The following is a 23502-nucleotide window of genomic DNA, read 5'->3' as shown; positions in this document are numbered from 1 at the left end:
GTTAAATTACACAGGTGTTGGACAAAGAGTTATATCACAATTACACTGTCGGAAAATTCCAATGATGTGATTTACAATACCACACATATTCTGTTTTCTTTCATGTGTGACAGTTGGCTTCATCCATGTGAGATGATGACAGTCATTACTGTCAGATGGGTGTGCCTACAAGACTTACAATTTCATCTGTGTGCTGAGCCCTGCTTTGACTCTGTCTGTATAACCCAAAGACTTTGTAAAATTTGGGCGAATGTTGTTATCTTTTGCGGCCTTTGTACAAGATGATGATCCAGGACATCACATATATCCTTCAACCTAGTAATAAAAGTCAAAATATCCTCTACTGGCTGAGTTTACATGGCCATCCACAGGAACTGTCAACAACCCAGGGCCCTTCTACATTCTGGGATCCTGCTGCCTTACCCAGCAGCAGGATAATGGAAAGGTAAAGAGCTGAAATAGACAGAGTGGAGGCCACAAGCCTCACCCTCCCTCATGGCAAGGGAATGAGGGGATCCTTCCCAGCCCAGGGAGCTGCTTCCCAAATACACCTGGAAACCCAGCACAAGCTGAGGGATTCACTCTGCCACAGCTGGGCATGGGGGATTTCAATGTGTGCCGGAGACCTGGATCCTAGTCGCCCTACCAGGTGTACTTTTCCTCCAGGTCACATTATGTTCACACCCTTTTTGACCCTGATGGACTGCTCATCCTCATCACATGGTGTTGGCTAGAAATGTTACCCCTGTTGCCCCAGCCGCTGTTTCAAAGTGTAGAGATGGACCAGCAGACCCCTGAGTCTTTGTCCTCCTGGCCAAGTAATATCCATAAAAACAGTAAAATAGTGGCACATTAGACCTCATGACATTTTTAAGGCTGACTTCTTTATAAGCATTTCATCCAGATATTTATGAGTTTTTCTCATTTATTTTATTTATTTATAGCTCTATTTCAAAATCAATTTTTGCTTAGAGGTATTTCAACATATAACCAAATGTCCAGAGCTATGACATACAGGTTTCAAGCTTAAAAGTCTGTATCTGCTATTATGTTGGGCAAAGCCCATCCAGCACTTATAAAAGTAAGTAATTATTAGGCATGGCCACTGTAGTGATCTAAAACAAACTTTGCAATTCTTCTCAAACCCATTTGAAAATATTCCTGATGTAACTGAACATAGTACTTGCTTCTAATGAATAGAAAACAGTGCAATCATTTTCTGGATACTAGGCCACCTCTGGCCTAGGTTAGAAAAGGTGACACAGCTCTAAGTAAGTCTCCTGCTCTCATGGGGACAAACCCTTCAGGAGCTCTGGACCAGTACATCATAAAGTCTTACGCCTTGATAACACTATGCAGATGGGACATCCCATGGAAAGACTCATAAAAACAGAAGGAGATGCCCAAGGATCTCAGCAGTTCAGCCCCTGCTATTTTAGTCATTCTAGCCATGGCAGCAGGGAGAAAAGAAGACACCTGCCAATGTCCCTACCCTGAGCCATCACTAGATTGCATCCTCCTGAGTGCCACTGAACCCAATCATTTGGCTGAGAGACTGTGGAAGACTGCAGAGACTGAGAGTTAGTAAATTGTAATTATTGTTATAAGCCACTAAGTTTTAGATAATTTGGAAAAGCACTTTAGACTCCTAGAAAAACTGAGTTGTCTGTTGATTTGAGTAATTGAGGAGAGCTTTAAAGGCCAATGTCACGAATGTTAATACGCTGGAAAAGTCGAACCATCAAGGCTCTTCTAAACACAAGAGATCTTTAATGTGCCCTTGCTATGGATGGAGAATAATCTAACATGTATCTGATGGAGATTTTTGAAAGCCTCTGTTCACATCTCTTGGCTGTGTATGGGTCAACTCTGGTCTGATTTAATTCTAGGCAACTGCACAACTCATCTTTCGTTTTAGGTCCTGGCCTACACGGATTTTTTGATGACTGATTGTGTCTGTGTATGTGTATGTATGTTTTGTGTGTTACCATACTTTATCTGAAGGGGATAAATAATAGAGCTAGAGTTGTTTTGTAAACATAAACCATTCCAGGAAGACAATATTGCTAAACAACAGAGCTTTAAAACAGATATGAGGCAGGGCACAGAGGCTCACACTTGCACTCCCAGCAACTTGACAGGCTATTCAAGCCAGGAGTTTGAGGCAAGCCTGGCCAACATGGCAAGATTCCATGTCTAACATACCAAAGCTAGTTGGGCTTGGTGGCCCATGGATGTTGTCCCGGCTACTCAGGAAGCTTATGCAGGAGAATCCACTGAAGCCCTGGGATGGAGTTTGCATAGTACTGAGATTACATCACTGTGCTCCAGCCTGGGCACCAGAGTGAGACTCCATCTCAGAAATAAAAAAATAATAATAAAATATAAAACAGGAGAGAGCACTGAAGAGAGAAATGCATGAAACTGGGTAGGCATTATGGCTTATGCCTGGAATCGCAGTATTTTGAGAGTCTGAGGTGGGTGGATCACCTGAGGACAAGAGTTTGAGACCAGCCTCAGCAAATATTGTGAAACCTGGTCTCTACTAAACACAGACACACACACACACACACACACACACACACACACACACACACACAGAGTTAGGATTAGTGTCATATGCCTGTGGTTGCAGCTGCTCAGGACAGTGTAACTGGACAATTGCTTGAACCCAGGATGGGGAGGTTGTAGTGAGCTGAGATCATGCCACTGCACTCCAGCCTAGGCAACACAGCAGAATTCTGTCTTTAAAAAAAAAAAATCAAAGAGAGAAAAAGATAGGGAGGGAAGGAGGAAGGAAGGGAGGGAGGGAAGGAGGGAGGGGAGGGAGTGAGGGAAGGGAGAAAGGAGGGAGAGAAGGAGGGAAGAAAGAAGGGATAAAGGACAGAATAAAAGGTATAAAACCAACAAGAAATGAATAAAGATAAAAACTTGTCATTTTGCCCATTATCCACATGAATTTTTGAACTATGTTTAAAATAATATTTAGGTCTGTAGTCATCTAACTGAAAGTTTAAAATAAGCTGGTGTATATTGTCAAAATTATTCATGTAACGGTGTTAACTAAGATTCTTGTAGTTTTCAACAACCAAATCTAATTGACATTTGCCATCAAATTGCATACTACTAGGGGCAGGGTAGTCTGTGTTATGCTGCCTAATCTACACTAAATTAAAAATGAAATCAAATCTGCAAAACACTTTACAGTTACTATTACCAGTAAAGACTGGTTTGTTTCTTGACTTGTGGAAGTTTTTATTTCCACAGTGTTGATGGCTCTGGCAGAAAGCCTTCTTGGTCCAAACTCACCCCTTATCATCACAGTATTTACTTGTTCAGGCATTAAGGGGAAAGAGCGTCCAATCCCACTGCTTTCCTGCATTGGTTCCCATGCACATGCAAATGTGCTGTGTTAGTGACTATCAAATATTCATATGACCAAAGAAATTTGTGTTTCCAAACTGTAAAACAAAAATATTACTATCAGTGTATTTTTATTATTTATTTACTTAGAGGCAGGGTCTTGCTCTGTCATCAGGCTGAATCATACCTCACTGTAATCTCAGACTTCTGGGCTCAGATGATCCTCCAACATCTGCCTCCCAAAGTATTGAAATTACTGACTCAAGCCATTGTGCTCAGGCTCAAGTTTAGAGATAAATGCTAATGAATATATTGTAAGCCATATAAATAAACATAATTGCAGGTTCTCCAGAACTGTGAGAAACCACTGAAAAACTGCCATGGTGGACAAGGCTGCTGGCAACAATGCAATGCAAGCAAAGGAGTGAGTCCTTCCCGCTGAGCCTTCAGATGATACCAAAGGCCGGCTTGGCATATCCAAGGCAGCTTTTTGAAAGAACATGAAACATAAGTTTGTGTGTGTGTGTGTATAAGCATACATACAGAACCTGTTGAACAAAATAGGATCACCCACAAAATGGAATATGATGCAGCTCTTTGTAACTCAGGTAGAATTCATCCTGAATCTATCAGTTCCTGGGCTTTTTTTTTTTTTTTTTTTGGCTAGTTCGTTCCTTATTACTAATGATTCCATTTTGGAAATTGAAATTGGACAGGTTGGACTTGAAACTGGGTCCACTTAGATTCTCTTGTGGAACAGAGAATGGCATGCCTGTAATTTTGACTGTGATAGTTACTGTAAGGTCTTTGCATGAGATTTCTGTCTCCAACAATAGGGCCTGGGACTAACAATCAGCTCCCTCAATATTTGCTGTTGAACAGTGGATGGGCTGGAGCTGAGACTGGGACTCTTTGTTTCTCAATAAAGTCATATGCTCTAGAGATTTCAACACCCAGTGATTTCCATTAGATATATCAGAATTGATCTTCCTTCGAGAGGTACTAAGGCTTATTATATAAGCTACTTGCCCACTGGATCCGGGTAGGGCCAGAAACTTCATCCTTAACCACTAAATTGTCTCTGCTTTTTAGCCTGGGGATGGGTGGAGCACAAAGGGCAAGGATGGTCAACAGAATGGGAGCTGGGATTGGATGGGGTCACATGCCCCTTCTGTGGATAATCACCAAGCTGCCTCTTTGTCACAACCTTGGAAGTTTTGCAGAGAAAACCAGGGTGGGATTTGGCAGTTGGCCAGGGATTTGAGCATGGCAGACCCATCAACCATGGTTGGTTGCTGCAGAATGATGCTGTTGCCTAGTTTCTCTGATGGTGCACTTCTGCTGGCTGGAATGCAAAGACACCAGTAAGATTACTGTTACGGTCACAGTAAGCCCCATTCATGTACTTTATTTCTAACTGACTCCAGTTGTCTGATACCCACAATGTGTCTCATAGGGGAAGACTAGAGAGAACATCATGTGAAGAATTGCAAAATGGAAAAGAAAAGGCTGAATGTACACCTTCAACTCTCTTCTCTCTGAAGAAACTGAGTCCAGGGAAATTTTTTGTATGCAACACTGTGCTGGCTTGGGAAGGAGAAAAAGCATCAAATTAAAACTGTTATTTTATCCTATGTCTGTGGCTATGCTCATATCTACAGTCAAAGAAGGTGTCACAGATTCAATCCCAAGTTATAGAATCATTCACTAAAGTGTGCTTATCTGAGGATAGTTGTGAGTTTAAGTTTTTGTTTTGAAGAGAGGGAGGGAGTTAGCAGAATCACAAAATGCCTATTGTGTCACATCAGACCCTAGAAACAGGCAAGTTGAAAGACGTCCAGGCTAAGCACAGTGGCTCATGCATGTAACCCCAGCACTTTGGGAGGCCGAGGCAGGCATATCACAAGGTCAGGAGGTCGAGACCATCCTGGCTAACAGGGTGAAATCCCCTGTCTACTAAACATACCAAAAAAAAAAAAAAATAGCCGGGCGCGGTGGCTCAAGCCTGTAATCCCAGCACTTTGGGAGGCCGAGGCGGGTGGATCACGAGGTCAGGAGATCAAGACCATCCTGGCTAACATGGTGAAACCCCGTCTCTACTAAAAATACAAAAAACTAGCCGGGCGTGGTAGCGGGCGCCTGTAGTCCCAGCTACTTGGAGGCTGAGGCAGGAGAATGGCGTGAACCTGGGAGGCGGAGCTTGCAGTGAGCTGAGATCGCGCCACTGCACTCCAGCCTGGGTGACACAGCGCGAGACTCCGTCTCAAAAAAAAAAAAAAAAAAAATAGCCAGGCCTAGTGGTATGTGCTTGTAGTAACAGCTACTTGAAATGTTGAGGCAGGAGTATCTCTTGAACCCAGGAGGTAGAGGTCAAAGTGAGCTGAGATCACGCCATTGCACTCCAACCTGGGTGACACAGTGAGACTCAATCTCAAAAAAAAAAAAAAAAAAAAAAAAAAAAAAAAAAAAAAAAAAATAGTGGTCCTAAGGGAGGAGGAGTTTAAAAGCTTGGGATTCTTCCATGGAGAAGTTGAAAGCTAGAGCAAGCCAAGGGTTGGATTTAAGGAAGAACTCACGGGACCACTGAAAACCACCTCTTTGTCCTCTATGGAATGCAGGAAATAGTGAATGCTGAACTCCACTGCTTACTGATATAGGCAAGCCAGAGATACATGTCTTAATCTGTCTGTGTTCCTGTAAAAGACTATGAGACTGGGAAATTTATAAAGAAAAGAGCTTTAATTGGATCCTAGTTTTGCAGGCTGTAAAATATACCTGGTGCCAGCATCTGCCTCTGGTGAGAGCCTCACCAGGCTTCCATTCAGGACAGAAGGTAAAAGGAAACCAGTCATGTCACATGTGGAGACAGCAAGACAGAGAAGAGGAGTAAGTATCAGGCTCTTTTCAACAACTTATTTGGATGTAATCTACATTGTGGGAACTAATACAGTGGAAAACTCATTTATCAACCATGGCAAGGGCACCAAGACATTTATGCGGGATCCAGCCCCATGACACAAACACCTCCCACTAGGTGCCATTTACATTGTAGAGGACCGCATTTCAACCTGAAGCATGGAGGGACAAATGTCCAAACTATGTCAACAGGCAAGTTTAAAAATCATGCAGAGTTATTGTAAAACAATCCTTTTTTCTCTTTAGAATCCTGGAACTACAAAATGCTGGGATTCATTAGCTTCTAGAGATTGGCAAGTTAATGTTGAAATTATTAGGCAGCAACCTGAGAAGTTCGGGCACTAGTTGGGTAGTTTGACTCTTTGGAAGGAAAATTTAGAAGCTCAGTATATTGTCAAAGTGAGTGATGATGAAGACTGATGAGAAATGCCTATGTGCTGCTCTCAGAGGACCCTGACATATTCAAAAGTCAAGAGAGTTACAAGCAACTTACCTGGGATGAAGCTATAAAAGTCAAGATGGCCGGGCGCGGTAGCTCAAGCCTGTAATCCCAGCACTTTGGGAGGCCGAGACGGGTGGATCACGAGGTCAGGAGATCGAGACCATCCTGGCTAACACAGTGAAACCTTGTCTCTACTAAAAAATACAAAAAACCGGGTGAGGTGGCGGGAGCCTGTAGTCCCAGCTACTCGGGAGGCTGAGGCAGGAGAACGGCGTGAACCCGGGAGGTGGAGCTTGCAGTGAGCTGAGATCCGGCCACTGCACTCCAGCCTGGGCGACAGAGCGAGACTCCGTCTCAAAAAAAAAAAAGTCAAGATATGGCCAGGTGTCGTTCTCAGGCCTGTAATCCCAGCACTTTGGAAGGCCAAGGCATGTGGATCAGCTGAGGTCGAGAGTTTGAGACCAGTCTGACCAACATGGTGAAAACTTGTCTCTGCTAAGAAATACAAAAGTTACCCTGACAAGGTAGCAGGTGCCTGTAATCTCAGGTACTCAGGAGACTGAGACGGGCATCACTTGAGCCCAGGAGGCAGAATTTACAGTGACCTGAGATTGTGCCATTACACTCCAGTCTGTGCAACAGAGCAAGACTCAGTCTCAAAAGAAAAAGAAGAAAAAAATATCAAGACGTCAGATGTACAATCTAAGATCTTCAAGGTACAAAGTGGGAGCTGGGCTTTCTTAACTACTTGAGATTAAGTAAACCAGGAGGAAACAGTTTGGAAGTGCTTGAATGTCTATTTAAATCTCTCTTTTATGTCGGAGGTCCTCAGAGAGTTAAAAATGCTAATCTGTGTTAGAATCCAGAGATAGGCAATCATTTCACTGAGAAGCAGCTGTAACAGTTGGGGCATTACATATGTGGTTTAATACTTCAGTCCTCTGAGAGAAGCTGTGAAATAATAGTTTCCTATTGATTCTAGGGCACTGTGTCAGATACAAACTCTAGAACAAGATCATGATTCAGTTTTTCTTACATCTTGTTAAGTGAGTATTTTCATAATCCTATCTGTAAGAGTATCTCAACTAGATTTGAGTTTATCTCATAAGGAATTGATGTGGGTGTGGCTTTTTATTTGTTGCACTGGTGGGTGGAGGAACATATTAGAGCCACCTATTTTATTACCTTGTTGGAAACACTCTTTTTATTATTTTCTTACTTCTTTTAAAAAAATTGTACATAACAGTTTTAGATACTTTTGGCATACATGTGATATTTTGATACAAGCAATGTGTACTGGTAAGGAAGGGATCAAAGAGGGGATAGTGGTGGGTTAAATTATAGTTTCTTAGAAGGAATAAGATCTAGTGTTCAGTAGCACAGGATGAGTACATTAAATAATGATTTATTGTATATTTCAAAAGAATTAATAGAGCGAAGGTAGAACTTCACCCAGGTTAGAGTACATGGTGCAATATCGGCTCACTGCAGCTGCAGCCTCCTAGGTTCAAACGATTCTCCTGCTTGCGCCTCCCAATTAACTGTAACATACTACAGGCATGCACCAGTACACCCAGCTAATTTTTATATTTTTGTTAGAGATGGGATTTCATGGTGTTGGCCAGCCTGGTCTTCAACTCTTGACCTAAAGTGATCTGTAAGTTTCAACCTCCCCAAGTGTTGGAATTAAAGACCTGAGTCATCACACCTGGATAGTAAGATACACAAGACTAGGGAGTTTTATCTTTGTACTTCATGCTTACAATCCTATGTTATAGGTGAATGAAAACACAACTTCATAGAACGAATAATTCAGTTGAAAATCAAAGTTAGTAACTTCTCCCTTTAAAATTATTTGTACCTTTACCCTATAAAAAGTGATGATTTTGTCAAAAATTTCTCAAGAAAATATTCCTTCCTTGGAGATTAGTCTGTTAATTATAAGAGTTACAGACTGCAAAACTTCTGGAACTTCATATATTTCTTTAGGTTGTATAATCAGGAACATAAATCAGTTTAGTTATTTAGGTCCAAATCTTTTTATCATTCGATGATTTCTTAAACCTTTAAGCAATCCTGTCTGAAAGTTTATGCTGCAGTTTGTTTTATACAATTCACTTTCCCAAAAGTATGAGGTTTAAAGCATTTCCATTCATATCATCAATTAAATCTGATAGGCTGAGAGTGGTGGCTCATGCCTGTAATCTTAGCACTTTGGGAGTCCGAGGAGGGTGGATCAGGATTTTAAGAACAGCTTGACAAACATGGTGAAACATTCTCTGTACTAAAAATACAAGCCAGCTGTGGTGCACAGATCTCTAATACCAGTCATTCAGAATGCTGTGGAAGAAGAATAGCTTGGACCCAGAAGGCGGAGGTTGTAGTAAGCCAAGATGGAGCCACTGCACCCCAGCTTGGGGGACAAAGCTACACTCCATCTCAAAAAAAAAAAAAAAAAGATAAAATCCCAACCATTCTAGATTATTCCTATTTGTAAGAACTTATTACTAAAGTGTACAACAACCATTGCCAAAATTTTAAGAAAAAATTAACGTGAGTACCTCAAGACAAAACACCTACTTTCTACTATCTAAATTAGGAACATTTAATTTCATTATGCTATGCACTTGAGAAACTTAGCTGGCTCACTTTGATTTAGGTTAAAAAAAGGTTTCATTACCATTATACCCCTTCAGTCACAGAATGTTTCAAGTAGAATGTTCCAAATGTTTTAAACTTTAGTATCAACTACATCTAATTATTTCCTTCGACCTGTACTATTCCTCTAACAAATAAATGTTTTATGGTGAGGCAGTTTTGTAGTCTTTTTGAAGGCTTCTCAAACATTTTAAGCTTGTAAGTTTTTAAAGAGAAACAGCCTAATTAGAAAACTTGTGCAGCTTGCAAGGGAGATGTAACATATGCCTAATTTTGTATCTATTTATGCTTAAAGAAACAAAAAAATGTTCAACAAACACCACAATTCATTCTTTTATTGAATTTGCTTTTAAGCATGGGCAGCTAAGCAATAACAGGCACTCTGCATTACATGTAAAATTTTATTCTAAAAATTTTAATGTAGATATTACATCTAAACAGATAGTTTTCAAATGGCATGAACAAGTATGAAATTACTTTGAAGAAAATTCATTTTCCTTTGAATACCTCAAAACCTTCCTGGAGGAAGTTAGCATCTAACTGTCTCCACAAAACAGATACGTTTCTTTTAGTAATATGCAAGTAACAGGGCAGAAATAATATTTCAATATTTGATTTGCAAACAAGGTTTGGTATGCAATAACGATTATTTTGAATACTTGCTTTAATATCTGCTTTAATCTCCTTTTTTCGATTGACTTTCCTGACCATCTACTGTAGATGCCACATAATTTGAGCTACCATATGCTTCACGACGAGCAGGGTGAACCCTATCCAGACCACAAAAACAAAAATCACCACGGCTTCTTGAGTAACTCTCCTGACTTCTGCCATATCTATCTTGTGTATTATTATAATCATGGCAGCTGCTTCCACCATAAGACATCCGAGGCCCTTGTGCAGGTGGTGCACCATGAGAGGTCCCTGCAGGGTTGATAAAATAATATGTTGGACTACATTTAAACTATTTTACTGCCATCACTAAAGGATGAATTAGTTAAAGTGCTATTTGGAAATATCTGCTTTCCTCTGCCCTTGTTGACAGGATATTAACCAAGCATGCATTGGTCAGAAGGTTTTATTTAAAAGAAGTGTAAGAGTGGTATTTTGAAGTTTAACAAATTAAGTAAATGTTGAGTCACATTTTCCGCACGTGAACTGAAATTCTCTGCTTCATATCATTCCCTATGCTTTATACTGTTAAGAATACTCAATATTTAAACATGTTATATTTGTCCTTTATAATTTTCCTTAGAATTTCATTAAAATAATGATCTGTTCTATTAAATACAATTATATAACTTATAAATCCATCCTGGACCCTTACCATATCTCTGAAATGCATCTCTGTAAGAACTTCCACTTGGACCTTCAGAATGGTCTCTACCATGGGTCTCACCATAGCCAACATGATCACTAATGTGGAAAAAACAGTTTTTTAATGTCAGAATAAACAATTTAAGAAATCTATTTGATAAATCCAGATAACATTATAGTACCTATATCCTCTAGAGGAATGTTCATCCTGACTAGAATGACCATAATCAGGGTATGCATAGTCTTTAGCTGGTGGAGCATAATCCCTGGTTTCTCGGGAGCTTGGCTGATTTCTGTGTGCATAAGTTTAAGCAAGAAATTTTATGTTTTCAACTTCTAGTATCCAAAACATAAGTAAATTACAACTTAAACATAATTAAAAGGCCAAACATCTAAACAGATATTTCTCCAAATAAAATAGGCAAACACCCAAAAAGTACATGGAACAGATACTCATAATCAGTGGTTCAGAAAATGCATTTCAAATCCAAAATGAGATTCCAGAGTTCACACACACATTGTAATGGCAATAAATTTTAAAAAGCCAGAAATAACAAGTGTTTGAGAGTATGTAGATAAATTGGAACCCTGATACAATGTTAGTTGGAATGAATAATTTAAGAAATCTTTTTCACAAATTCAGAAAAAGTTATACTACCTATATCCTCTAGTGGAATGTTCATCCCAACTAGAATGACCATAATCATGGTATGCATAGTCTCTAGATGGTGGAGCATAATCTCTGGTTTCTTGGGAGCTTGGATGATATCTGTGTGCATAAGTTAAAGAAACAAATTTTAAATTTTCAACTTCTAGTATCCAAAACAAAACTAAGTTACAACTTAAACAAATAAAAGCCCAAACATCTAAACAGATATTTCTCCAAATAAAATAGGCAAATGCCCAAAAAGCACATGGAACAGATACTTATAATCAGTGATTCAGCAAATGCATTTCAAATCCAAAGTGAGATACCATACTTTACACACACACTGGAATGGCAATAAATTTTAAAAAGCAGGAAATAACAAGTATTTGAGAGGGTGAAGATAAATTGGAACCTTGATATAATGCTAGTTGAAATGGAAAATGATGAAGCTACTATGGAGAAATGTCATGGTTACTTAAGAAAGAAAACATAATTATCATAGTACCAAGCAATCCCATTCATATACACCCAGAATTGAATACATATACTCAAACAAACGTTGGTGCATAGAAATACTGGGGTCAAAACAACCCAAATAAAACAATGGGTTAACAGCTTGTGGAAGGAGTGAAGTGCTACGCTATAAATGAACCTTCAGACAGCACGCAAAAGGAAAGGAGACAGATACAAAAAGTTGTGTAGTGTTTGAGCCCATTAACATTAAATGCTCACAACAGGTAAACTCAGAGGCAGAACACTGATTGGTGTTTGCTAGCAGCTGAGCAAAGGCAGAAAATGGAAGGGCCTCCTTAACTGTAGCTGGAGTTTTAGTTTGGAGAGATGAAAATGTTTTGGAACTTAATGGAGGTAGTTGCTGCACAACACAGAATATATTTAATGCCCCTTAACTGTTTACCTTATAATATTTAATTTTGTTATGTAAATTTCATACCATAACAAAAAAAATCAACTGTTTGTTTTTTTTCATTTTTCCTTTACCTATTCTTACTTGTATAACCATCATCTCTTGGTAACATATGGTCATTTCTCCATGAAGAGGTCGGCTCTCTGTGTGGAGGACCTCCATAATTCTCCTTCCACGTGACACAGGACCTTTAATATTAAAATGATGGAACATTATGTAAACATCACCAAATCTGAAACACTATGTTCTCTTCTCAAACAACATCTACAATTATTTCTTCTATGACTCCATTCTTTGTTCCCTAAATTACTAGACAGTCATGACACTGTGAATATTTCTTATGGCTTTGGATAATCCCATTGCCCCCACAAGGCCAGTTCTTCTAATGAAGCTGAAGCCAAACATTAATTGTTAGGTAAAAGTTCATTTTTAATGGTTAATAACTACTTAGTTATTATTTTCCTTTTCATATGAATTACTGATGACTACTAATGAAACAGGGAAAACATGCAAAACCATCAAACTCTTCACAGATTTTAAAGTTTACATACATTGTCCTTTCTCAGCTGAGGAAGGTAATTATCCACCTCACACAAACAAGTACTGCTACGTTTGAATGACTGCGTGCTAAATGATTACAAAAAAGTTCTCCTTTATCTCTAAGTGGTTGGCTCTATCTTGAATGTTGACAAATTAAAATATACTAATGAAAACTTTCTAATGATAGCCAAGAATTACTTTTACTGCAATATGTAACACTATTAAAGGGGTCTTTACAACATTGTTGCTATTTCAAAATAGAAAAGGTTCTCCTTTAATATATTCTTCACCGTGCTTTTCCTTTGAGGTCAGTATTTCACCTGTGATATGTTCACTGGCTAATTTTCCAATGGAAATGTATTGCCTTGTGTATCCTGAAGTCAATAAATACCTGACTTCACCAAACTTTATATATGAAATGCAAAATTGAAACTGTCCATTTTTAATTTCCTTCATATTAGGATGGAGGACTAAGAATTTTAATTTGTTCTGCATAACTTCTTGCTAAAAACTTTTGTTTATTGTATTGTTTTCTTCTATTCAGTCTGCAATCTTACAATTCTCCTCAAAGACATTACTTCTATTCAATCCTACTGCTCACCTCATGTTGCTTACTTCTAAATTCTCTGCTCAAATAATTTCCAACCTTACACTAAGGATCTTGTGTTAATGTTTAAACATCTTGGAACAATCTTAATTATTGATTTACATCCCCTTATATTTCACAACTCTGCACTTCTATGAAATCCACTTAAGAATATTGGATTCCTTCATGTCTACCTTTGAAGCCTTAAATTTATTTTTAAGTAATATTTAAGCCCAGTGACTCCTTTTCTGCTAAACGCTCTTGTAGTTCTTTTGAATCTTCATCTAAGCAGTAAGAATGCCTTAAACATAAGCTTTATTGAGGTCTCAGAAGCTGGATGGCCAGGCTCAGTGGCTCACACTATGAGCCAGTGTGGATGGCTGAGGCAGTTGGACTGCTTGAGCCATGGGCTTTCACAACATAGTGACAGTTTTGACAATGTAGTGACATCCTCTCTCTACAAAAATATAGGGAAAAAATTTAGCTAGCTGTCATGGTGTATGCCTGTAGCTGCAGAAACTCAGGTGGCTGAAACAGAATTGCTTGAGCCCAGAATTTTGAGGCCATTGTAAGCCATCATCTCACCAATGCACTCTGATCTGGTAAGAGCAAGACTCCAACCCAACAAAGAAACTGAACAAGCAATTTTTAGACTGCGACACCAGGGGAACACCACCTAGGAAATGGAAGAATTCATTAGATGAAGAAGCCTACCATCAAATAATACTGCTAGGACCTTTTATAAAATTAAGTGGAATTTTCTAGCAAACATAGGATTAAAAGAAATGTTGGCCTCACTCTAATCATGTCTTTGATCTGCAGTGAGAAGCTCAAGTATTTCTTCACCAGTGAGATAGGAAATATAATAAAAGCTATCAATCAGTAAGTATGCCCATTTATGTGTCACTTCTTTTTTGTTCAATGGACCTAAAGTTAAGCATTCAGTTAAAATAGCTCATTTTTAGTCATACAAAAACTACGGTCTTTCTGTTAGGTAGCATTTACCTTGGCCTCCCATCCAATTATTGCTTCTTGCCACAGCAGAAGGAGAAGATTTTTTAGGAGGAGGACCTCCACTTCTTGAAGAGGGATGTCTTTTAACTGGAATGTGTCCCTCAGAAGAACTCATGTTGAGATCAAGAGTGTATCCTCCATCATCTGTATTTCAAACAGAATCTTTTCAGTTAACTAACATTACTGTTTCTTAAGTGGCTTTTAGTTGTTTATAAAGATTTTCTACACACCGTAATCTTACAAACTCACATTTGTCTAAACTAATAAAATTAACATTTCTATATGAAATAAGTACAGTTCAAGCAATAAAAGTCTGTTTACAAAATCTAGAAAGAAACTCAAGAATCATAATATATTGTTGTGAGAGAGAGATGTAAGAAAACTGGGGAGGGAACAGGGAGCAGAAATCTATCAGTAAAATATCTAAGTATAATATACATAAAAATATTAAAAGAAAAATGATGACTGTTTATATCATTCTGTTATGAGGAAAATTTTGAAAGCATATCATAAAGATAAATTCCATTCAAAGAAACTCAAATATTTACAATATCAAAAAGTGACAGATCAGGAAAATACATTATCTCTAAAATTTGTTAACATAATATAGAATTCTTACAATTGCCTTATGAAACACTGATTTTCAGATTACACTATGCTAAATTTTAATAATCTTTAAGAATTGTATATTAAATAATATATAAACATTTTTGTATATCTACAAAAAATGTAGATATGTGCCAATTTCCAGGTGGTGTTACAGGTTTATAATACACACAGTCTCATACATGGCAGAGCATTATTGAACCTCACCCTCAAGATCAATGGAGACTAAATAATCATGTAGCTACGCATCTTAAAATGGAGCAAACACTGCAATTTCAACTTAAAAAAATCTCCAATTAGGCCGGGCGCGGTGGCTCAAGTCTGTAATTCCAGCACTTTGGGAGGCCGAGACGGGCGGATCACGAGGTCAGGAGATCGAGACCATCCTGGCTAACCTGGTGAAACCCCGTCTCTACTAAAAATACAAAAAACTAGCCGGGCGAGGTGGCGGCGCCTGTAGTCCCAGCTACTCGGGAGGCTGAGGCAGGAGAATGGCGTAAACCCGGGAGGCGGAGCTTGCAGTGAGCTGAGATCCGGCCACTGCACTCCAGCCTGGGCGGCAGAGCGAGACTCCGTCTCAAAAAAAAAAAAAAAAAAAAAAAAAACTCCAATTAATTACACATCTGGTTATAAAAACTCCAAGGTAAATGTTAGATTTTTTTTTTTTTTTTTTTGAGACGGAGTCTGACTGTCAGCCAGGCTGGAGTGCAGTGGCCGGATCTCAGCTCACTGCAGCTTCCGCCTCCCCAGGTTCCAGCGATTCTCCTGCCTCAGCTTAGTAGTTGGGGTTACAGGTGCACACCACCATGCCAGGCTAATTTTTTGTATCTTTAGGAGAGACAGGGTTTCACCATGTTGACCAGGCTAGTCTGGAAGTCCTGACCTTGTGGTCCACCCGCTCCATACTCCCCAAGTGCTAAGATGAAGCCACGACGACCGGTCTATCCAATAGTTTTTTTCTTTTTAAAAAAATACATGGTTTATTAATTGACCCTTCATTTCTATTGTGTAAAACACTCATAAATATCATTTTCAGTGCCTCATCCTCCAGCAAAGAAAGACCCACACATATCTGTGAAGCAGTGGTTTTTAGACCTTTTCAGTGTCACAGACTCTTTTCAGAAATTAAAGTTCTATGTTTCTTAAATTGAAAATGCTTTACGGCAGGCCAATGTACAAACTCTCCATATCAAAATTACAAAGCAGAAGAGTTGCATAGATGTTTGCACATGTATACATAAAAAAAGAAATATTGCAAAATCAATCTTAAGTACTGGATTAATTTTCTCCTGTTGGAAAGTTTTAAATAACCCATCATACTTTGATAATGCAACTGATATGAAGTTCTGGGCCCCAAAGTAGAAAACTCTAAAGTATATTGAATGTAAATGAATTCTGCAGAAAACCTGTTGAGTACAGGTAATCAGCATTCATAAACTCAATTCAGTTTGAAATTTGTGTTATTTAAATCCAAAGTTGTTATAATTTTATAACAAATTTTAGATATTACTTCAATCATTCTTATAATCCACCTTTAGTAATTAGAAATAATTTTGATTATAAGTCAATTTTCTGTTCATAAAGGAAATAAATAAAATTGGGAAATTTCGATATCTTCAAACTTATTTTCTTTCAGTCCTATGCTTCCATCTTTACATTTTAAAACATTACCGAAGTGTCCTTCATGTGAGGGATGCCACCCTCTTGTTCCTCCACTACTTCCTTTTGCAGATCTCAGACTTCCTGAAGGGCTTCTGTTTCTTGAAGAAGGTGGTGGTCTCCGCCTACCACCACTTTGAAATGATGGTTTCTTGGCTTGTTCTACTTTTATTGCTTTTCCATCCAAAGACTAAAAATATTAAGAGTACTATCAATAACATTGGCACATTTAACCTAAGCACATTTTACAAGCATTTTTACATCAACTATAGCTCAATTCTAGATATTTTCTCCCAAAGCAAACTTTTTTTTCCTCCTAAAATGAACCCATCTTTCACAGTGCCAAATTTGAGACATTTATTGAGCACATGCCTTCCATTACGGAATCAAACACAAATTCTATAATTCAAATTCCTTGAAAACTTCTCCATTATTAAAATAAAAACACCTCACACAAACAAACAAAAAAAGATTAACCCATCACATATTCTATGGAAGAATGTGGCACATCTGTTTTTTACAATATTTAATCCACTTGATCTTTGTATTTGTGCCACTGATTTAAATGTTTCAGTGTCCCAGGGAAACTTGTGTCATTTTAAAAAATGAAGTTACTGATTCAAAGTGATTAGTCACATTAGTCATTATGAGTTGTTTCTTGTTTGATCTGCTAACACATAAAATGTCGCCATATGATTTACTCTAGAAAAATTCTATATTTACTCTAGAAACGTTTCTGTAAATGGGATCCTTGTTTGATCTCATTAAGGTTTCTTGCTTTACTCATTCTCATTTCTTATATTGCCTTAGATGTGCCCATAAAAAACAACTCTTAATGTAGTACTTCGTGTAATATCTCAGCAATGCTTAAATATCCTAATTAATTTCACAGTAACATTTTTCTGTGTAATCTTTTCTATAGGCCAAAGTAATGTTTGAAAACAGTTCAGCTGTTTAAAATTTGATTTAAAAATCACATGGCTTTTGCTATTTGGAGGAAGATCTGAAATCCCTTAGAAGACCTCTTGCGGTCACATCGCCTAAAGTGACATCAAAACTTTTGTTATTTCTGGGCCCAAAACATTTTCCCCAGGTTTGTGCATGGCTGCTTCCTTCCCTGTGTTCTGAAGTCAGCCAAAATTCCTTAAACTGTTAATTTCCCCTGAAGACTCTAAGAACCTCCTATATTGGCCATCTTAACATTTATGTGTATATAAGATTCATATTTATTTTTACAGAATAAAATATGTGAGATGAAGTAATTCAGAAATAACACTGGCTGGGGGTGGTGGCTCATGCCTATAATCCCAAAACTTTGGGAGGCCACGGCGGGCAGATCATGAGGTAAAGAGATAGAGACCATCCTGGCCAACAGAGTGAAACCCCGACTGTACTCAAAGTACAAACATTATCTGGGCATGGTGGCGCATGCCTGTAGTCCCTGCTACTCAGAGGCTGAGGCAGGAGAATTGCTTGAACCCGGAAGGCAGAGGTTACAGTGAGTCAAGATTGCCCCACTGCAATCCAGCCTGGCGACATAGTGAGTCTCCAACTTAAATAACCAACAGACAAACAAACAAAAACTCTACACAAATTACCTGCTCTTTTGCTTGAAAACTAGGGGGAGAAAAGAAATTATCATAGATTACTATGCATATGTCAAAATTATCTCCATACCTACCCAAAGCCATGAACCAAAAGCTACTCTCTGTTTCTACTACAGCTTAAAATACTAATGTATAAGAGTGAATAAAAATGTACTTTCTGCTAAGTGCCAGAAAGTGTGGTAGATGTAACAGAAAAGCAACCAGGAAGACTGAAATATGCACTATATACAATTTCACTATCAATAGATTAATATATGGTACAGTGAGTACAAAATACCTATGATATGCAATGAGGAAGAAAATATGAAATCTAAGTTGTTTTGAAGCATAAATTGTTATTTGTGAGACATACACGGCAAAGGAAAATTCTCAAGAAGTCCAAGAAAGCATTTTTGGGATAGCATAAAGACTAACAGGAGCTAAAAACAGATTGGGATAATGTTATTTATTTATTTTTATTTTTTATTTTTTTGAGATGGAGTCTTGCTCTGTCACCAGCCTGGAGTGCAGTGGCGTGATCTGGGCTCACTGCAACCTCCACCTCCCAGGATCAATTGATTCCCCTGCCTCAGCCTACCGAGTAGCTGGAACTACAGGCACACACAACTATGCACAGCTAATTTTTTGTGTTTTAGTAGAGATGGGGTTTCACCATGTTGGCCATGATTGTTTCGTTCTCCTGACCTCATGATCTGCCTGCCTCCGCCTGGCAAAGTGCTGGGATTACAGGCGTGAGCCACCATGCCTGGCCTGATTGGGATAATGTTACAAAGCAAAAGGGCTCTAAAGGGCCCAGAATGGAATGATCTTGACCACAAAGTAAAGGAATTCAATAGTTAATAGAATTACATAAAAGTTTAAAGCATTAGTAAACACACAATCTCTAGATTTAAGACTCAATAGGACAAGACACCATTGGCTGGATCAAAACAAGTCTTTGAACACACTGGGAAAATGAGTAATTAGGTATTCATGTTACATAAATAACTCTGGTGACAGGGGAAAAAAACGTCTTTAGGAGAAAAGAGCAAGGATGGAGCACAAATGGCAGTTACTTCTTCTGTTATCCAACTTAAATGTTCTCATATTTTGTTTTGTTTTGTTTTCAAGTACTTAACACTTGCTTAAATGTAAAGGTCTTATTTAAACATACTTTCTCAAGAATGTATTTTCAGAAAATGGGAGAGAATATTTTCTTCTTATGAGTCTGTCTAGATGTCTCTCCACAGTTTGTCTATACTCTAGAAGTATTTCCATGAATTGGAAGTAATTCCATTAATAGCATTTAATAAATGTTGACTTACTCCTTTCATTTACATGAGGGTTCCTTATAAGTTTTAAAGCTCTTCAAAACCTTTGAAAATCCATTTACACTCATATTGAAATACACAGAAAAAGGTTACCATATATTAAGTTATATAATGTTAATTCCAATACCCTTCCAACTACACTTGCATGTATATGGCACAAAGAAAAAGATGGCTTCATCTGGCATTTTACTATCTTCAAAAGTTACATAATGCTAAAAAGACTGAAATACTGTTAATTGAAGAACAGAGTTAGAATATTATTAATAAGGGACTCTTATTATTAATAAGGGACTCTTACCTTTCCATTCATATCTTTGGCAGCATTCTTAGCATCTTCAGGGTTCTCAAAAGTAAAAACGCAAAGCCTCTGGATTTTCTGGTTCGATCCTTTATCAAAAGAACTAAAATATATGAAAACATTTTTCACTTATATGATGGAGTAATCAAGGTTGTAAACATCTGAAAGTTACATCAAACCAAAACATAATTGCATTTCACATAGCTACTATGACTCTTAATACTAAGTCACCCCAATATTCAGCCTACTTTATTCCAGTTTGTTCCCTAACTCCACAACACTCCTCATTTTCCTTTCTAAGTAGTAGCTGATCCTTACCATAGATCCTTAACCTGCTACTATGAGAATTTTCCAAATATCAAATAGATACTTCAAAATAAGAGTTTAAAAATAAGGCATTTTAATGTAGGTATACAATGAACTTTGAAAAACATATTTTTCAAAACATATATATAACATACATATTTTAAATATACACATTGAAATATACATATGAAAATACACATACACACATACACACACACACACGGGTTTTAAGAGTTACCTTCTGATATGGGACCATGTTTCACAAATACTGCTTTAAGCATCTTTTCATTGGTTTTCCTAGTTAGGCCACCAATGAAAAGCTTGCCAGGATGATCTGCTTCTACCATTGTGCTGCAAATGGTAAAATAAAAATCTATATTTAGATAAAAATAAACAAACTAAAAAGATAAAATTTTATTACATACTGTGTTGAAAATTCAAGTAAAATTCCCTTCCAGAGGCTGACATCTATTTAGTATTTCTTTAAGTATGTAAAATTTGTAACATACAGAGCAAAGGGGTCACTGACTTCATGGACAAATGCTGCATTTTAATATGTACCTGACAAAATCTCGTTTCTGAAAATTAAATAAGAAAAGCTATTATAATTTTCCTAAGTTGTAATGTGAAGGATACCCCCATTTAATTAATTTTACTTCAAAACTATATATTTATGAGGTACAGTGTGATGTTTTGTGTATTTTCTTTCTTGAGATATATATCTCCTGTTGCCAAAGTGCACTGCTCACTGCAGCCTCCTGCACCCAGCCTCAACTGAATCTTCCCACTCTCAGCTTCCCAAGTAGCTGGTACTACAGGGGCTTTTAACCAGAGCTGGGTAATTTTGTGTGTTTTTTAAAATAGACACGGGTTTCCCCATATTGCCCAAGCCGGTCTCCAAATCCTGGGCTCAAGTGATCTGCCAGCTTGGGACTACTAAAGTGATGGGATTTCAAGGGTGAACCACCATGCCCAGCGTGATATGCGGATAAAAGATTAAATCAAGCTAATTAAAATGTTCTTGGGGGCAAACATTTTAAATATTTTACCATCTTTAAGTGATTTGAAATATACAATAAGTCAAGGATCCCTAAATCCTGGCCTTCAACCCGTACCTATCTGTGGCCTGAATGTGATGCCTGAGGATGACCGGTAAACCTATCTATGGAGAATATAATGCTTGAGGATGACCTGAGGTGGTACAGTTTTATCTGGAAACCATCCTCCCTATTCCCCCGCTGCACCACCCTGACCCCGTGACAACCCCTGCCCCATCTACCCTCACATTACTCCCGCCAGAAGCGCCGCCCCACACTTGCCCCTCAGGCCCTGCAGCCAGTTCCCACTGCCAAACGTGTCCATTTCGCCGCCTTCTTCACCTGTGCAACCCTTGTCGAGGAAAAAATATCTTCCACTAAACCGGTCCCTGAGGTGAAAATGGCAATAGACTAAAGGAGCCCATTATGTTATTCAGGCTGATCTCTAACTCCTGACCTCAAGCTATCCTCCTACCCCCACTTCCCAAAATGCTAGCATTACAAGAGTAAGTCCCTGTGCTAGGTTAATATAATTACTTAAGCGCATCTATTTTGTTCCCGTTCTAGGCTACCTAACTCCATTTATCTGGATTACACCCACGTATTCGGTTTAAATTATTTACGGTGCCAGAGATACAAGAAACATGTTTCAAATACTCTCATACAAGGAAGGAGACAATTACAGTCTTTACAGAGGCAAAGTTAAACTGAGATTATTTATGGCCCCCGACTTCCACATAAACTAACACAATTTATATCAAAATTTGATAATTCCCGTCAAGCAAATCAGACACGTGACATGTACTGACTAAAAGTATAAATTTTTAATCGCCTTGGTTAAGTATATTGCCTGTATTTTGAATGATGACCACATTCACAGAGAAAACCCGCTTAACAAAAAGTGCACATGAAAATAATGGCGCCTTAGCAAGCACCATCTCCCACAACTTGTCCACATGTCAGATATATCTGAACAGTTAAAGGTAGAATTCTCGAGAAAAAATCGATGAGTTTAACAAAAATGAGTTTCTTAATAGGACTAAGGAGTTCTCTCCCCACTGTCTCCTCCCATAATTCAACACCCACACATAGAAAATCCAACCCCTTTTATAGACAAAATCCCAAACCTTTGCTTTCTGTTCTTACTGAGAGACCAACTTGTCCAGAGAAAGAGACAATACAGGTGCTTTTCAGTATATATGCAGCCTCAGAGTCGCCCAGTCCTCAGGTCGTATGCATCCGGCTTCGGGACACCACAGTCCCAACTGCGGGAAGTACAAACAGAGCTGGCCTGAGCCGGAAAGACGCCAGAAGCCATGCCCGGAAATCCCGCCTATCTCCAGCAGCCAATGATTGCCAGGGCAGTGGTTGTTGGCCAATTATTGCGAGGGCTGTAGACGTCCCCTGAGGCAACAGGCCCCTGGTTGGCCTGCAACTCCATCCCCCAGCGGTAAGGCTCCTCCCAGAAGATGCTGGTGTCTGGTGGTGGTGGATTCAGACACACGCAGACTGTGAGCCCTTTGGAATTGTGGGCATGGAAGGCCCATATCCTAACTGGCATCCTGAGTGTGGCCAGACATTAACCAACAGGGGACACATGAAACATCTCACTTCATTAGGCAGTCTAGGCTGATGGGACTGAATACTGCACATCCAGAGGAGGGAAGGAGGAACCAGTGCTGCCCGCTGGGGCGAGGGCGGCCGCGGTCGCTTGCGGGGAGTAGGGCAGGGCGGGTGCCTGGGAGGAAAGTCGACCGGTACGTTGCTGGGGTGGAATTTGTCTGCACCAGAAGCTGAAACCCCACAAGGACTCTCTCAGGTCTAGGCAAATACAGACCGAATTCCATGCTTCCTCCCTGAGGATGCTGTACACTCAGGGGCATTCCAAAGGACCTATCCTGTACTGTGTGCACACGGGAGGCCAACTGCCATGGTTGCCAATTCGATGGCCCGTGTGCACTGCCTTGCTGGCGCAGAGGCTCCCGCAAGTGCAGCACTGGCTGTGTGCCTGCTAGCGCGGTACTGGAAGCCAAGGGCCTTGGCCTCTGATTCCAGGGTTACTGTGCGCAGCGAACCCTGCTGGGTCTCTGGGCCCCATGGCAAATGCAGAGGGCTGTGGTCTCTGCAGGCTCCCCAGGAACCCTGTATCCGCGTAGGTGTGGGACACGGTTTTCAGTCTAGGGGTGCCATGGTTGTGAGATGGGCGGTTCAGGCCTTAGTCTGTGAGAGCCTCAAGGAGGGCACAGTGTTAAGGCGAGGCTCTGCAGGA

The 23502-nt window shown here is 39.2% G+C and overlaps 1 protein-coding gene and 1 pseudogene across 1 annotated transcript; both read right to left on the bottom strand.

The window, feature by feature from the left end:
- Positions 1-10055: 10055 nt before the first annotated feature.
- LOC126947222 (RNA-binding motif protein, Y chromosome, family 1 member B-like) lies at positions 10056-11153 on the bottom strand. Its single transcript, XM_050777929.1, has 4 exons — positions 11137-11153; positions 10879-10989; positions 10707-10795; positions 10056-10303 (listed from the first exon to the last, which is right to left on the bottom strand). Exons 1-4 carry the CDS (start codon positions 11151-11153, stop codon positions 10056-10058), a joined length of 465 nt encoding a protein of 154 aa, XP_050633886.1.
- A 264-nt stretch (positions 11154-11417) lies between these two features.
- On the bottom strand, positions 11418-20543 carry LOC126947186 (RNA-binding motif protein, Y chromosome, family 1 member A1-like; annotated as a pseudogene).
- Between the last annotated feature and the right edge of the window lie 2959 nt (positions 20544-23502).

Source organism: Macaca thibetana, chromosome Y, assembly GCF_024542745.1.
Source record: "Macaca thibetana thibetana isolate TM-01 chromosome Y, ASM2454274v1, whole genome shotgun sequence".
NCBI lineage: Eukaryota > Metazoa > Chordata > Mammalia > Primates > Cercopithecidae > Macaca > Macaca thibetana.
This window is presented reverse-complemented; position numbering and strand designations above follow the sequence as displayed.